This window comes from Coloeus monedula, assembly GCF_965178545.1.
Source record: "Coloeus monedula genome assembly, chromosome: 15".
NCBI lineage: Eukaryota > Metazoa > Chordata > Aves > Passeriformes > Corvidae > Coloeus > Coloeus monedula.
The window spans coordinates 3,406,133-3,421,609 of NC_138795.1; the positions used below are offsets into that span (position 1 = coordinate 3,406,133).

The 15,477-nt window shown below is 63.8% G+C and overlaps 3 protein-coding genes across 3 annotated transcripts; all 3 read left to right on the forward strand.

Annotated features, from left to right (window-relative positions):
* Positions 1 to 167: 167 nt before the first annotated feature.
* RGS14 (regulator of G protein signaling 14) lies at positions 168 to 6,599 on the forward strand (the record flags this gene model as incomplete). Its single annotated transcript, XM_082291603.1, has 15 exons — positions 168 to 212; positions 1,547 to 1,568; positions 2,609 to 2,763; positions 2,868 to 2,960; positions 3,483 to 3,626; positions 3,787 to 3,936; positions 4,101 to 4,221; positions 4,308 to 4,432; positions 4,509 to 4,712; positions 4,820 to 4,896; positions 5,035 to 5,161; positions 5,450 to 5,531; positions 5,714 to 5,772; positions 5,990 to 6,104; positions 6,370 to 6,599. 15 exons carry the CDS (start codon positions 168 to 170, stop codon positions 6,597 to 6,599), a joined length of 1,749 nt encoding a protein of 582 aa, XP_082147729.1.
* A 3,184-nt stretch (positions 6,600 to 9,783) lies between these two features.
* Positions 9,784 to 13,538, forward strand: SLC34A1 (solute carrier family 34 member 1; the record flags this gene model as incomplete). Its single annotated transcript, XM_082291766.1, has 12 exons — positions 9,784 to 9,889; positions 10,023 to 10,205; positions 10,572 to 10,700; positions 10,778 to 10,921; positions 11,031 to 11,142; positions 11,233 to 11,428; positions 11,627 to 11,722; positions 11,838 to 11,937; positions 12,167 to 12,334; positions 12,481 to 12,597; positions 12,754 to 12,878; positions 12,984 to 13,538. The coding sequence occupies 12 exons, from the start codon at positions 9,784 to 9,786 to the stop codon at positions 13,536 to 13,538; spliced, it is 2,031 nt and encodes a 676-aa protein (XP_082147892.1).
* Positions 13,539 to 14,448: 910 nt separating this feature from the next.
* On the forward strand, positions 14,449 to 15,477 carry LOC309578732 (alpha-2Db adrenergic receptor-like; the record flags this gene model as incomplete). The annotated part of the gene is made up of 1 exon (XM_082291549.1): positions 14,449 to 15,477. One exon carries the CDS (start codon positions 14,449 to 14,451, stop codon positions 15,475 to 15,477), a length of 1,029 nt encoding a protein of 342 aa, XP_082147675.1.

The following is a 15,477-nucleotide window of genomic DNA, read 5'->3' on the forward strand; positions in this document are numbered from 1 at the left end:
TGCGGTCTCGGTTCCCATGGCGACACTTCCTGTGAGAGCCGAAAGCGGTAGTGTGGTAGTGCCGGGAGCGCCGGGCCGGGCCGGGCCGGGAGAGCCGCGCCGCCGGCCGGGGATGCTGCGGGGCCGCGGGCCGCGCCCGTAGCGCGCCGGGCCGGGCCGAGCCAGGGATGCAGGGCAAGGGCAAACTGCTGGTGGTCCAGAACGGGCGCATGGTGAGTGCCCGGCACGCCGGTCCTCATCCCCCGGGGTGCCGGTCCCCATCCCCCGGGGCTGCCCCGCCCGGCGGCGCGGCGTGGGGCTCGGTACCGGGCAGGCGGGGGATGTGTGGGATCGCGGACCGGGCGGGCAGGGCGTGTGGAGGGGATAACGGGCAGACAGAGGGATGTATGGAGTCAGGAAACAGGCAGGCGGGCTCTGGGCAGGCAGGGCAGGATGGGGAACCAAAGCAGGAGGAGTCGTAGAGGGGTTTTAGGGCAGGCAGCAGTGTGTGGGGCTGGGCTAATGAGCAGCAGGGGTTTATGAGGCTAGGACAGCGTTGTAAGTGGGGATGTGCGGCACGGGGTAATGGACAAGCAGTGGCGGATGGGGATGGGGTCGCAGAAGTCAGCAGTGCTGGTGTGTGTGGGGCTGGGCGGCGCAGGCACGGCAGGGCTGTGTGGGTGTGGGCAGCAGGGATGGATGGGGAGGAGCGAGGAGTTGGCAAGATAGAGGGACATGGGACTGGGGTAAGAGACGTGGCAGAGGCATGTGGGGTGGGGTAGCAGGGAAAGGCAGGGGTGGAGACAGTCGGGGATGTACGGGGTAGGCTGGGGTGTGTGGGGCTGGCAGGGCGGGGGGCACGGGCCAGCTGGGTCAAGGGCATCACTCGAGTGTGGGCACCACTTCAGTGTGGCCCCAAGCAGGTGATGAGAGACAGCACCGTGCAGCGAGTGCTTGGCTGGGCTTTGGCTACGGAGGCTCTGCCCAAGTCCCTGCTTGCTGTGGGTCCTGGGTACTCCATCCCCAGGGCTGGTACCTGGGGGGTCCAGTAGGTGCTGCAGGACACCCTGTCCTGCTGTGCCCTGAGCTGGCAGCACTTGGTCTCTGTTTTTTGGGCATTTGCCCTCCGGTAGCTCCAGGCTCCAAGGAAAGAGGGAACAGGCAGTTTGCCTGCCTAGGGCTCTGTGGTTGTCCTTCCTTCCCTCCCCTCCTCCCCTCCTCTTCCTGTGCCGTGGAGGCTGCTTCTCTCCTCCCTTCTTGTTTGGGGTGGCAGGGTAACATCTGATAGCATCTGCCCTTTCCCAATCACGGGCCTGGCCCCAGGCCATGGGGAGGTGGGAGAAAAGCTGCACCCACCTTGTAACTCTCCCTGCTGCCCTGGGCTGGAAGTCCTGTGTCCTGCCTCTGACACAGGGCAGGTGACACCAGAGCAGTGTGTGCTGACAGTGTCTCTTGCTCTGGGTTCAGACTGGGCTTGCCCTGGTGCTGCTGCCTGCCCAGGTACCACTCCACCAGGCCCACAGATCCTGTGCAGCCCCTCTCACCTCTCTTCTTTCCACCCCCACAGGGCCCGGCCGTGTCAGATGGAGGTAAGGCCGCTCTTTGCCCTGGGACAGGAGGCCGGCATCATCTTCAGGGGAGGGGGAAGCCCACAGGCAGCCTGGTGCCAGGGGCAGGGAGCCAGCAGACAGTGAGGTCCTGTGTCAGCACAGGCTGTGCCATGGGCAGGAGGCAGGGCCCCCACAGTGCAGGGCTGAGCCCTCTGCCTGGGACTGGCCGTGTCCCCACATCCCTCCCACTTGGCCCCTGGTGCCTGTCCCTCCCTTTGGCTGCTCAGCTGGCACTTTTGTCTGAGGGAGTCCGTCTGTCTGTCTGTCAGTCTCACTGTGCACTGGATATCTCAGACGGTTTATTTGACTGTCTCGGCCCCAGTTACCCGTGGTTTAGACCCAGTGGGGAGCCCGGCAAAGGAGCAGCCTGACACACCTACTCCATTCCTGCCAGCTTTGCCAGGAGAGCACTGCTTCCATACCCTTGCCTTCTCTTGCAAATGACCCCCTGCTTCCAGCTGCACACCAGTCAAACCAGTTCCAAAGCTGGGGTTGTCCCCGGGAACTTCCATCTTTCTGAATACATGGTCACCCTGGGTTTCCCCGAGGTGGGGTTTCCTCAGGGTTGGGAGCTGGAAATGACACTTGCTGTGCCCTCCACGTGCTGTGTTTGTCCCTCATCATGGCCAGAGCAATGGAGAAGGTGGGTTCAGGCATCTCTGCCCATCTTCCAAGCTTCCCTCCACTCTGTCTGCCATCCGTGTCCCCTTCCGCTCTGCTTTCCCTGCTGGCTGGGTGCCTTCCCCACGGCTGTCTTACCCCGGGACATGAGTCACAGGTGGAGTCACAATGACACCAAGGGTGGGCAGAACTGCCAGCGCTGGCAGGGAGAGCTGTCGTGCCGGGAAGTGCCAGCTGTGGCACCAGGGACTCCAAGGGTGCCACTGTGATGCTCCTTATGTTCCCTACCCAGCGCTCACCAGCTCCGATCCAGATGGGGCACACAGAGGGCTGCTGGTGCCAGGGTGTGATGCTGGGGGACAGGAAGACAGCAAGAACTGACCCTTTTTTTCTCTCAGAGTTAAATGCCTCCCGGACCCGTGGCAGCAACCACAGTGTGAACAGCCTGCCGGGCCCACCAGCCTCGTGTGGATCCACACAGGGCTCTGTGGTCAGCTGGGCCGAATCCTTCGAGACACTGCTGCAGGACCGTGTGGCTGTCACCTACTTCACTGTGAGTGCCACAGCCCAGAGCTCAGTGCCTGCTCCCAGCTGCTGTTGGACACCGACTGTCCCACAGCCACGGTGCCACCAGACCAGCAGCTCTCTTCCCTGCAGGAGTTCCTCAAGAAGGAGTTCAGTGCTGAAAACGTCTACTTTTGGCAAGCATGTGAACGCTTCCAGCAGATCCCAGCCAGTGACACACAGCAGGTACCAGCTCTGTGCAGGCTTGGTCACACAGCTGCTGGGAGGGATGCGGGCAGATCTGTCCAGCCTGCATGTCCAGGGGTCCTGGCAGTCCCCTTTTCTAGGGGGCTGAGCAGGCTGGGGGCTCTTGCAGAAGGAGTAACAAGATGGATGTGATGTGCATCTGAAAAGCCACAGCTGGGCTTGCCTGCCCCACAGAGCAGGATGTGCTTTCTCAGCCTGGGACAGCCAGAGGGTGGAGAGTGTTTCTGGGGGGACAAACAAGACCAAGGGCAGAGATGGATAGGGGATGATGGGGACAGAGCTAGGTGGCTGCAGGAGATGGTTCCTCCCTCAGGTTGTACCTTTGCTGAGAGACTGGCATGTCATGCCCAAAGCTTGGTCCTGAAGTCCAGGTACTGAGCTGGTCCTGGGGCAGGTTGGTTCTTCAGGACTCAGGTGTCTCTGTGGGGTGAGCAAGAGGCTCCCCTGGGGTGGTACAGAGGAGGGGGTTGCTGGTCTCAGCCTGGCCTCCTATCCCCCCAGCTGGCCCAGGAGGCACGGCGGATCTACGATGAGTTCCTCTCCAGCCACTCGGTCAGCCCTGTGAACATTGACAAGCAGGCCTGGATTGGGGAGGACATGCTGGCCACCCCCTCCCCAGACATGTTTCGCATCCAGCAGCTCCAGGTATGGGCAGCACCTGAGCTCCACCCGCAGGATGGGGGGGTTGTGGGACCACCCCACATGTCACCAGCATCACTGCTGTCACCGTGGGGCTGTGCCATGGGGCAGTGGCTGGAGCCACTGGTGGGCAGGGGTCTTAAGCACACACATCCTCCCTTTCCAGATCTTCAACTTGATGAAGTTTGACAGCTATACACGTTTCGTGAAATCCCCGCTCTACCAGGCCTGCCTGCGGGCAGAGAGCCAGGGGCAGCCCCTGCCCGACCTGCGGCCCCACTCCCGCAGCAGCAGCCCCCCTCCTGACCTCAGCAAGGTGAGTGTGGGGGAAAGGGGAATGGGGACATGTCCCCTTGGTGCTGGGTCCCTTCCCTGCTCCTCAGCCCCAGGCTGAGGACAGACAAGCAGTCAGGAGACCAAGGAAAGGGAAGGGGAGACCTCAGATGTCCGCAGGCTGAGATGCTGCTCAATTCACCCCAGAAGTCAAAGCTGAAGCTGGGCAAGTCCCTGCCACTGGGCGTGGAGACAGCAGGCAGTGGTGCCAACCGCAGCCCTCGCCGGTCCTTCAGGAAGGGAGAGCGGCGGGAGCCCTCTTGGGCAGGTGGGTGCTGTGCTGAGCAGGCCAGAGGGGCCACACCACCCTGAGGGGTGTTCACGTCCCTACCACCATCCCTCTGTCTGTCCTAGAGGGGGGAGAAGGCGGCAGGAGCGCCATGCTGTGGAGGGAGTCCCAGGGCTCACTCAACTCCTCAGCCAGCCTGGACCTGGGCTTCTTGTCCTCGGCCAGCACAGCCACCAGCCCCTGCACGGAGGTGAGTCGGCACCACGCCAATCCCACGGCACCACGCTGCCACTGGCTGGGCTCATCCCGCCGCATCCCTCCCTCAGGGCCAGCAGAAGAGCCTGGGGGGCAGCGAGGCAGAGCTGCCGGCCAAGCCCATGAAGTACTGCTGCGTGTACCTGCCCGACGGCACGGCCTCGCTGGCCTCCATCCGGGCCGGCCGCTCCATCCGGGACATGCTGGTGGGGATATGTGAGAAACGCGGCTTCAGCCTCCCCGACATCAAGGTCTACCTGGTGGGGAATGAGCAGGTAGGGCAGGCAGGGGGGAGCAGGGTTTCTGCCAGCCAAACCATCCCTGCTGTGCTGGGACCACGTGCCACTCTGCTGGCTCTCTCCTGATGGTTTGTCTCTTGCAGAAAGCGCTGGTGCTAGACCAGGAGTGCTCCGTGTTGGCAGACCAGGAGGTGAAGCTGGAGAACAGGATAAGCTTTGAGTGAGTGGGAGCTTTGGGGCTGATGCTATTGGCCATCCACAGTGCCTCAAACCCAGTCCCCCAGGCAGTCCCAAGTGCTCTGGCTCTGCTCCTGCCTGTCCATATTTGCCTGCAACAACCTCTTCTCCCCCTCTGCAGCCTGGAGATCTCCTCCCTCAACAAGACCATCCGCATCACAGCCAGGTCAACCAAGCGCATCCGAGAAGCGCTGCAGCCCGTGCTGGGGAAGTACGGCGTGAGCGTGGAGCAGGCGCTGCTGCGCAGGGTGAGGCTCGGGCCTCGGCACAGCCCAGCCCCTGTGGTTTGGGGGGAGCCCTGGGTTTGGGGCTCAGGCTGTGAGCAGGTGGTGGGGAGCAGTGGTGTGTGCCAGGGACAGCCTGTGGGCTCGTAAAATCACAGGTTTTGGTATGGGCCATACACCCCACTGCGTGCTGGGAGGGACCAGTGGGTGTTCCCTGAGCTGGCACAGTGGGGTCTGGACAAGCAGGTCCTCAGCCTGGCTGCCTTTGCTGGGCCACAGCGAGTGTGACACTGGCTGCTGTTCCTGTTGCAGCAAGGCGAGCCAGCCACCCTGGACCTGGAGAAGCTGGTCAGCACAGTGTCTGCTCAGAAACTTGTCTTGGAAACGCCAGCAGGTAAAGTGTCCTCCCTCCCAAACCATGTCCCCTCAAGCCACATCACCCTGAAGAGCACTCACAGCGTCAGGCTGTTTCCTGCTGGCCATGGCTCCTGCTCCCTGGGACAAGGTCCATCCTGTCACTGGCCGGGCCAGGACCAGGATGCTGGGATGGGGCACTGAGCATCACTTCCCTTGCAGACGTGCGAGTGATGGAGAGTGCTGAGGCTGCGGCTGCCCCCTCTCTGCTCCGGAATGAGGTGAGCATAAAATCCCACCAGCCCCGGTCAGAGATGCCCTCACAGCTGCTGCCATGGTCCACAGGGAAGCTGGGCCCTGCTGTGGCCCCAGCACTTGCCACGGGGCTGGGCAGTGGGTGCTGAGGCAGGAGCCAGGCTGTGGGAGGGTGATGGGGACACAGCCCAGGGGAGCGCTGCCTCCTCGCCCCGTGGCTGAGGCCTGGGCTGCTCATTGCAGGAGGGAAGCCCAACAGGAGCAGAGCCTGACACGCGGTGGGAGGTGCCCTCCTCCTTCTCCAGGCCACGGGCTTCAGCTGCCATGAACCTCAACCGCCGCACGTATGACCTGGAAGGTGAGACCTGGCATGTCTGAAACCTGAGGGGTTGGGGCAAAACACAGGCCGAGGGATGCAGAGCCCCTGGTGTGCTGGGGATGGGTGCAGGGTCCTGTGAAGCTGGGAATGGGCTGTGGGGTCTTGGGGTCTGGCGTGGAGCAGGGAGAAGGTGCAGGTGCTGTGCCTGGGACATGTTCAGGGTCATGTCAGGTGGAGAGGGCAGCCGAGGTGCTAGGACAAAGCCCCAGTGCCTGGCTCAGGTGCATGATCTGCATTTCCCCAGGGCTGGTGGAGCTGCTGAACCGTGCCCAGAGCTGCCGGGCCAACGACCAGCGTGGGCTGCTCTCTAAGGAGGACCTGGTCCTGCCTGACTTCCTCCAGCTCCCCGTGCAGGACAACAGTGCCTGCAAGGGGTCAGATCAGCCCAGTGCCCCTCAGCCTGACTCTGAGGGAAACAGCCTCCCTCAGGAAGAGCCTGCGCTGGCTCAGCCTTCGTTTGACCACAAGCTCTGATGGGTCCTGCTGCACGTCCACACCCGGCGCGTGGCACCCCCAGGCCATGCCGGGGTTCAACACGGGCCCGACAGCCCCTGCCCTGCACCGCCGACACTGCCCGGACTGCAGATTCGTCCACATCCTGTCCCAAACTGTCGTGTCGTGTCACTGTGAGTGGCTGAGCAGCTGCCATGCCCGTCTGTGGGGCCACATCCCGGTGCACATCAAGGGAGTCCTGTACATAGTTTGAACCCCTGTTGCAAAGCACTTTGCAACGTCCCGTGCATGCCTGGCACTTTCCTGCCCAGTGCCTCTGCCTGCAGCAGAGCTGCCTGCCCAGCACATCCTGTCTGTGTCAGGCTGGCACAGCCCCACTCACTGTTTGGGTGGAGAAAGCTCCCTTCCCAGTGAAGGGTGTGTAGGATATATAGGGTGGGTGGGGAGGAAAGGCAGGCTCCAGTCCTGAACTCCGGTGCTGTGGGCAGGCAGGGTCAGGAGAACATGTGCCTGGAGCTGAGAGCCAGATCCAGTCCCTGGCCCCGTGGGAACAGGGCTGCCCCGTTGTTGATTTGCAAGTCCACTCTTCCTGGGGAGGGTGAGCATGGCCCTGCCAGGCTGTGCCCCGGGCAGGTTGTTACATCTGCATTGCGTGAGCGTGGCCTGATCCTGCCGCAGTAGCACTGCTTGGAGCAGGGCACATGGTTCCTGCCCCAGGCAGACAGAGGCAGAGCCAGCAGATTGTGCCAAAAAAGCCTTCCTCCTCCTCACTGGAGATCCTGCATGGGTGACCGCTGAGGGACACACAGGAGCAAATCCCCATATCCCCCCTGCCCCATCCCCACTGGGGCTGCGGGTGCTCAGCCTTTGGGTACAGCTCTGCTTGGTGCCAGCAGAATGCAGCACCCCTGTGTGCTGAGCACCTCAACCTGCTGCGCAGGTCCCCAGCGTGTGCCCAGCCTGTCATTCCTGCCAGCGGCTGTGCTGGGCTGTAGCCTTGAGCCTAGGATCTGCCAGTCCTGGCTGTACCCTGTTGGTCCCCATGCCCAGCAGCCCAGTGTCCCCAGAGGTCCCAGACAGAATGTGTGATGGAGACATTCCCCCAACAGCAGCCAGGAGATCCCTTCACAGTCCATACATGCCAGAGCCCTTCCTGGCTGTGCCTTGCCTAACCAGTCTGTCACCACTGCCTGGCCAAAGGCAGAGGGGTGACCCAGGGCACCCAGGCTTGCCCAGAAATGGGGGCATGGCCACCCAGTCCCATGCCGCCACAGCCAGCTGCAGCCCTGTGGCCTTAGTCAGAGCCCCCCTGTGTCTCTGTGATGCTGCTCAGTTCTGTCTGTGGTGTGGAACCAGGGGAAATAAAGAGCATTGCCTGGATGTGCCTTTCTTTCCTTCTCTGTCATCAAGGCTGGATGGTTCTTTTCCCAGCAGCAATGTCCCCTCAACCTCCCTGTCCCCTATGGAGCCCTCCCAGGCCCATGGCAGAGCTGGGGCCAGTCCTTGGCTCCAGTGCCACCCTGACTGGCAGCAAGGGGCAGTGCCAGGAGCTTGTTTTCCCGGCACTGCTGACGGAGTAGGGGAAGCTGCAGGGCCGGCACGGCCAAGGACTTCAGCCCCGACTCTGTCAATGAGTGACAGCCAGAGCTGCCAGGGCCTCACTGGGTTAATGATTGTGGGGGCAGCTGGCCAAGAGCCCCTGGGCACGGGGCAAGTGCGGACACCAGCCTCCTGCACACTGGCTGCACCCCTGCCCCCCCGGACAGAAGGGTCCCCAGGCCCTGCGGAGCCAGGACGTGTCCCCTGCTGTGGCACCTCCCGGGCATTCAGCTCCATCAGTCTGTGACTCAGTGGAGGTGGCTCAATGGTGTTCCAGCACTGGCACAGGTACCCCAGGCAGTCCCTGGGTGCCCTGGAGTACCCAAGGGATCTGCCCTTGTTCCCCCCATACACTTGCACCTGGCTCATCTATGGTGATGGCTCCTGGAAGTGCTTAATCCTGGAGAAATGGGGATGTGGCAACTGAACAGCTTTGTGCCCACTCCCACAGGCACCGGGGCTGGAGGAGCCCTTTGGCCACTGTCTCTCCCCTGGACAGCTGTGGACATGAGCCGGCTGGGTGTCCTGTGGGTGGATGGAAACTTGGCTGGAGGTGTGTAAGCAGCAGGTAATGATAAACAGGGCCGAGGAGGTGGTGACGGCAGTGCTGGCCTCGCTCCTCTCCTGCCCACCCATCGCACGCGCCGGGGAGATGTGGTGCCAGGGAGACGCAGGCTCTGCCCCACAGCCCTCACAGCACTGCTGGCTGCCCCACACTGGGCCGCTGGCACAGGCAGAGCTGGGCTGCGTGCCACCATCACCACCAGTGGCAGGACACAAGGATCACACCGGTGTTGGCATCACCCACCACCAATGCCCTGGGAGTGAGGACATTGTGCCCTGGGCAGAGCTGGGTCCCTCATGGCTGATGCTCCAATGGCACTGAAGGTGCTGGATGTGTGCATGGCCTCACCTCTGGTTTGTGATGCCCCAGCAGCACCAGCACCAAGCCCTTCTCCTCTTCCTCCTCCTCTCGTGCAGTGGATGAACCACCTGGCACCAAATGATGGAGAGCTGAGGCTGCTCCGGCATCACCCCTCGGGCACTGGGCTCCAGCAGTGCCCCGGCTTTGCTCATCACTGCCGCTTACCCAGACCCCGGGCAGGCGAGTCGGGGAGTGCCAGGGGCGCGGTACCCCGGGGGCATGTGCCCCATCCGCCGCAGCTGACGTGGGATGTGGTGGGGGTTACCCATTAACTGCAGGAATTTCTGGGGAGGAGGTGAGCAGCGAGCGGAGGTGAGGGGCAACACGGGGCTCCTTAGACTTTGCTCTTGGCGTGTGTATAAAGGGCCGTGGTGCCCCACGGACCACTTCGCTGGAGGGACGCGTGGATGTGGCATGTGGAAGTGGCACTGCCCTGAGTGCCCGGCCAGCCCCAGGTGAGCTGGGCCCTGGGCAGGAGGAGTCCCCTTCCTGCCCCCCCTGCCTGCCCTTTGGGAGCTCGCTGGGGTGGCACAGCAGCAGCTGGTGGCCCAGGGTACCAACAGATGATGGGATGGTGCTCCTCAGTGGTGCCAGCGCTGCAGGGATTCGGGGGGACATGGTAGTTGGTGCAGCACAGCTGTGGTGACACACAGCCACCTCTGCTCAGCCTCAGCAGGAGCGATGCTGCCCTACCGGACGGAGAGCCCGGTCCTGCCTGGTCGCTGCCCGGTGCGGGGAGGAAGGGTGGTGCACGGGCCACAGTTTGCCTACTGCCCCAGCCCCCAAGGTAGGTGCCACCAGCCCTCCTCCTCTTCCTCGCCTGGCTCAGCTCTGCTTCTGGCCCAGGCAGTGCTGGGGTCTCCTCTGCATGGAGGCCCCTGTGAGGACAGAGCTGTACCATAGGTGCCCTCTCTCCCCAGCTCTGCACCGGCTGCCGGGTGCCCACACCTGCCCCTTCACTGTCAGTGCTGTGCCTTGCCCTGACCATGGCTTCCCCTGCCCCGGCTCCCCGGGGCGCCTGCGTGAGGGCCGGGAGCGCTATGAGCTGGACGCGCTGTCCTGGCAGGGGCACCGCCTGGGCTTGGATGAGCTGCAGAAGCCAGGTGAGACCCCGCAGGTGGTGGGGGTCTCACACAGCACGCGGGCTGGGGAACACCCCAGAGACCTGACAGAGGCACCTGGGGTACTTGGTGTGCCAGGACTGTGGGGTGCCAGGATGGGAGGGGAGTGCCGGAGGGGAGACCCTGAGCATCCTGGGGTGATGTGGGAAGAACTGAGGGACAATGGGGCAGTTGGCACAAGGCACTCCAGTGTGGGAGGAGATGGAGGGGACCCAGGGAGAGGTGGCATAGCTGGGGACATGAGCCCTGTGCTGCCAGGAGCCGAGAGAACTGCATAAGGCTGTAGGAGCCTGAGGAACCAGGGCCATGACACAGCAGGAGTTTAACACTCTCTCTTGTCTTGCACAGAGCTCGGGTGCTGGGCCAGGGTCCAGTCCTTCTGTGTCTCCCTTCTAAAGGTGCCCCTGATGTTTGGGTTCCTGTACCTCTTCGTGTGCTCTCTGGACGTGCTCAGCTCTGCCTTCCAGCTGGCTGGAGGTAGTAGGGTGGCAGGGATGCCTGGGAACCTGGTGGCACTGGCAGTGCCAGCAGCCTGTGCTCACATTCCCTTACAGGAAAGGTGGCGGGGGACATCTTCAAGGACAACGCCATCCTCTCCAATCCAGTGGCTGGGTTGGTGGTGGGCATCCTGGTGACCGTGCTGGTGCAGAGCTCCTCCACCTCCACCTCCATCATTGTCAGCATGGTCTCCTCAGGGTGTGAGTGTGCCCATGAGGCTCCTGGGGAGCTGAGGCTGGAGGAGGGGATGGCTGGATGGGGTCACCCTGAGCCAGGCCATGTGAGGCTAGCAGGTCTCTCTGTCCCCAGTGCTGGAGGTGCGCTCTGCCATCCCCATCATCATGGGCTCCAACATTGGCACCTCGGTCACCAACACCATCGTGGCCCTCATGCAGGCTGGCGACCGCAGTGAGTTCAAACGGTGAGAGCTGGATGGGTCAGAGGGGCTGGATGGGCTGGGGGCTGCTCCTCAGGACCACCCCATGCCAACGAGCTCCTCTGCTCTGCACAGAGCCTTCGCCGGTGCCACGGTGCACGACTGCTTCAACTGGCTGTCGGTGCTGGTGCTGCTGCCACTGGAGGTGGTGAGTGGCTACCTGCACCACGTCACCCGCCTGGTCGTGGCCACCTTCAACATCCGCAGCGGGAAGGATGCCCCCGACCTGCTGAAGATCATCACGGAGCCCTTCACCAAGCTCATCATCCAGGTCTCCTCAGCTGTTGTGTTCGCCAGCATGGTGTGCCCCAGGCTGGTGGTGATGTCCCCAGCACTGGTGTCCCTTTGATGGTGGTTGTATCCAAGTGTCCCCAGGCTGGCAGTGGTGTCCCCATGCCAGTGAAGATGTCCCCAGTCTGTGGGTGCTGTTAGCCCCCAGGCACCCTCTCCAACACGTGTGTTGTTGCAGCTGGACAAGTCTGTGATCACGGGCATCGCGACAGGGGATGAGAGCCTGCGCAACCGGAGCCTCATCCGCGTCTGGTGTGGCCCTGCATCCCCACAGGTGAGGGGCCCGTGGCCCTGCTGGGGCCACCAAACAATCCCACAGAGGATGGGTGGTGGGCAAGGGCTGGCTGTGGACACTGTGGAGGCAGCTGTAGCCCACCTTCTCCTTGCAGATGGCCACTGTGGGACTTGGGCCCCCCCCAAACTGCACATCCCCCGGCCACTGCAGCACTAAGGGCATCGAGGTCCTCCACAACATCACCAGGCAGAAGTGTGAGTGGGTGTGGAGGGCTTGGGCAGGGCTGGGGCACAGGGCATGGGGCTGGGGAGGTGCAGGCAGGGCCGGGGGTTGTACACGTGATGGAGAAGTTCTGGAGCCATGACGTGGCTCAGGGCTGGGAGATGCTGGGCTGGGGTCTGGGTGTGGGGCTGTCTGTGGGGGCAGGTCTGTGAGCGGGGCCGGGCTGGCCCCAGCCCCTTGCCCAGCCGTGCTGTGGGGCAGGCAAGCACCTCTTCACCGACACACCACTGCCCGACCTGGCTGTGGGGCTGGTGCTGCTGGCCGGGTCCCTCGTCGTGCTCTGCACCTGCCTCATCCTCCTGGTCAAACTCCTCAACTCCCTGCTCAAGGGGCAGGTGGCCAAAGCCATCCAGAAGGTCATCAACACGGGTGAGTAGGATGGGGACCGTGTACCACATGGTCACCCATGCCCATCTCCACCTGCCATCCTCCGACCTGTCCCTGGCTGCTCTGACCCCCAACCCTGATGTGCCCTGCCCATATCCGTGTTTGTGTCCATGCCCATGCCGTGGCAGACCTCCCACATCCGCTCAGCTGGCTCACGGGGTACTTTGCCATGGTGGTGGGTGCTGGGATGACCTTCGTGGTGCAGAGCAGCTCTGTCTTCACCTCGGCCATCACACCCCTGATCGGTGAGTCCCGGCCATTCCTGGTCCCCTGCCATGTGCCAGCCTGTGGCCTGTGGGTGCTAAAGCACTCAGAGGGACAGGACGAGCTGTACATCCTTGGGAGAGCACAGGGATGACATTGCCAGGAGAGATGGGATGGATGGGCTGCCTCTCCCACAGGCCTGGGGGTGATCAGCATTGAGCGTGCCTACCCACTGACCCTGGGCTCAAACATTGGCACCACCACCACTGCCATCCTGGCGGCCCTGGCCAGCCCGGGGGACAAGCTGGCCAGCTCCTTCCAGGTACAGTCAGCCCAGGGCCATGGCTGGGTTGGATGGGGTCAGCGGGCAGGGCAGGGGGTGGGGGAAGCCCACGTGCCCAGTTTGACAGGGATGCCATCCCTACAGATTGCTCTGTGCCACTTCTTCTTCAACATCTCGGGCATCCTGCTGTGGTACCCGCTGCCCTTCACCCGCCTGCCCATCCGCATGGCCAAGGCGCTGGGCGAGCGCACGGCCAAGTACCGCTGGTTTGCCGTGCTGTACCTCATCATCTGCTTCCTCCTGCTGCCCTCCCTCATCTTCGGCATCTCCATGGCGGGCTGGCGGGCGCTGGTGGGGGTGGGTGCGCCCTTCCTCGGCCTCCTCTTCTTCGTGGGGCTGGTGAACGCGCTGCAGGCGCACAGCCCCGGCCGCCTGCCCAAGTGGCTGCAGACCTGGGACTTCCTCCCCGCCTGGATGCACTCCCTGCAGCCCCTCGACCGCGTCATCACCCAGGCCACCCTGTGCTGCACTGACCGCTGCCGCAGCGCCGAGGGCTGGGAGGAGCACGAGGGCTCTCCCCGCGACAAGGCCAGGCTGGGGCTGGACAACCCCGCCCTCTCCTACCCCGAGGAGATGCCCAGCCCCACCATCCGGGTGGGCTCCCCTCGCCCACTCCCTCACGGTGCCACACGGCTCTAGCTGGTGATGCACACCCGGGCTGCTGCTCCTGCGGCCGCTGGTGTCTAATAAAGGGGAAGTGCCCATGCCCCAGATGTGTGTCTCTTTGGGTCCTCCCTCTGCAAACCCTGCGGTCACAGGTACCCCACCCCCACCATCCTCCCCGTTTCTCACACACTACCACTGCTCAGCCCAGCTGGTGCTGGGGACACACCAAACACTCTGCTGGTGCTGTGGGGCACGTGGTGATGCTGCCACAGCTAAACTCCGAGGTCTGTAGCCAGCTGTACTGAGGTGTCACGGGCAGCATCTTCCACCTGCCTTGTCCCCGAAGGACTGAGCTGGCAGGGTCCATAGTGCCCCACTCTGTGCCACAGCAGCGTATCAGTGAGCGAGGCACAGCACAGGGCAGCCAGCAAGGTGCTGGGCTGCTGCCGTGCTGCTGGGCTGGGATCAGCAGGATGATGACTCGGCATGGTTGGGCAGTACCCCTGCACCACCGGGCGCCCTGGCACCCATGGCAGAAGCCCTCCTGCCATGGTAACCCTGAAGGGAGCCCTTTAAGCGGCAATGACAACTTCTCCCACTGCCCACAGATGTTTGGGTTCCTGCCAGCGATATCGGTCCACCCTTCCCTCCCTCCCTCCTTCCCGCCCGCCCTCCTCCGGACTAGGACCAGCAGAGCCAGCAGCGCTGCCGTGGGAGCCTCTCTGTGTTCTCAGCACTGCTGCTGTCCCGCACGCCTGACTGGGCAACCACTGGGCCAGGACGACCTCGCCACCAGACCGGGTTAGTGCAGGAGTGGTGGTGGCCGGGAGAACCCCCCAGGGACTCAGCGATGCTGGGGATGTGCCTGCAGCCGCTTCGGGACCGGTGAGCAGGGCGGGGGAAAGCCCCATGGGGCTTCATCTGCTTGAGGGGCTGGGCCAGCATGGAGCCAGCCAGCACCCTTCCCAACACCTCCGGTAACGGCAGCGGCACCGGCAGCGCCCCACACTCACCTGCAGCCACGGGGCTCATCTTGCTGGCCGCCCTGTCCGTCCTTCTGGCCACGGTGGTGGGCAACGCTCTGGTGGTGGTGGCCATCTCCACCAGCCGGGCCCTGCAAGCCCCACAGAACCTCTTCCTGGTGTCCCTGGCCTTGGCAGACATCCTGGTGGCCATCCTCGTCCTGCCCTTCTCGCTGGCCAACGAGGTGATGGGCTACTGGTACTTTGGTGGGCTGTGGTGCAGCCTGTACCTGGCGCTGGACGTGCTGCTCTGCACCGCGTCCATCGGGCACCTCTGTGCCATCAGCCTCGACCGCTACTGGGCCGTCACACGGGCAGCGCGGCTCAACCTGCGCCGCAGCCCACGGCGGGTGAAGGGCATGATTGGGGCGGTCTGGGCGGCGGCGGCCCTGGTGGCACTGCCACCGCTCCTGCGGCCACGGACGGGGGGCCGGGAGTGCCAGCTGAGCCAGGAGACCTGGTACGTGCTGGCCTCCTGCGCCGCCTCCTTCTTCATCCCCTGCCTCGTCATGGTCGCCGTCTACTGCCGCATCTACCGCCTGACTACCCGGCGGACGGCCGCCCTGCTCGCTGCCCGCTCCCCACGCCCCGCCAGCGGCGATGGAAGGGGGTCAGGCGTTGGGATGCCGGGATGGCGGCGCCGGAGCCAGCACCAGAGCGTGCTGCTGTGCCGTCGGCGGCTGGTGCGGGCGCGGGAGCGGCGCTTCACCGTCGTGCTGGCTGTGGTGATGGGGGCCTTCGTGCTGTGCTGGTTCCCCTTCTTCTTCACCTACAGCCTGGGGGCTCTCTGTGGGCAGGGCTGCCACATCTCCAAGCCCCTCTTCAACTTCTTCTTCTGGATCGGCTACTGCAACAGCAGCGTCAACCCCCTCATCTACACCCTCTTCAACCGGGACTTCCGTGCTGCCTTCCGCCGGCTCCTTGCCATCCCCCGCCGGTACCGCACTTAG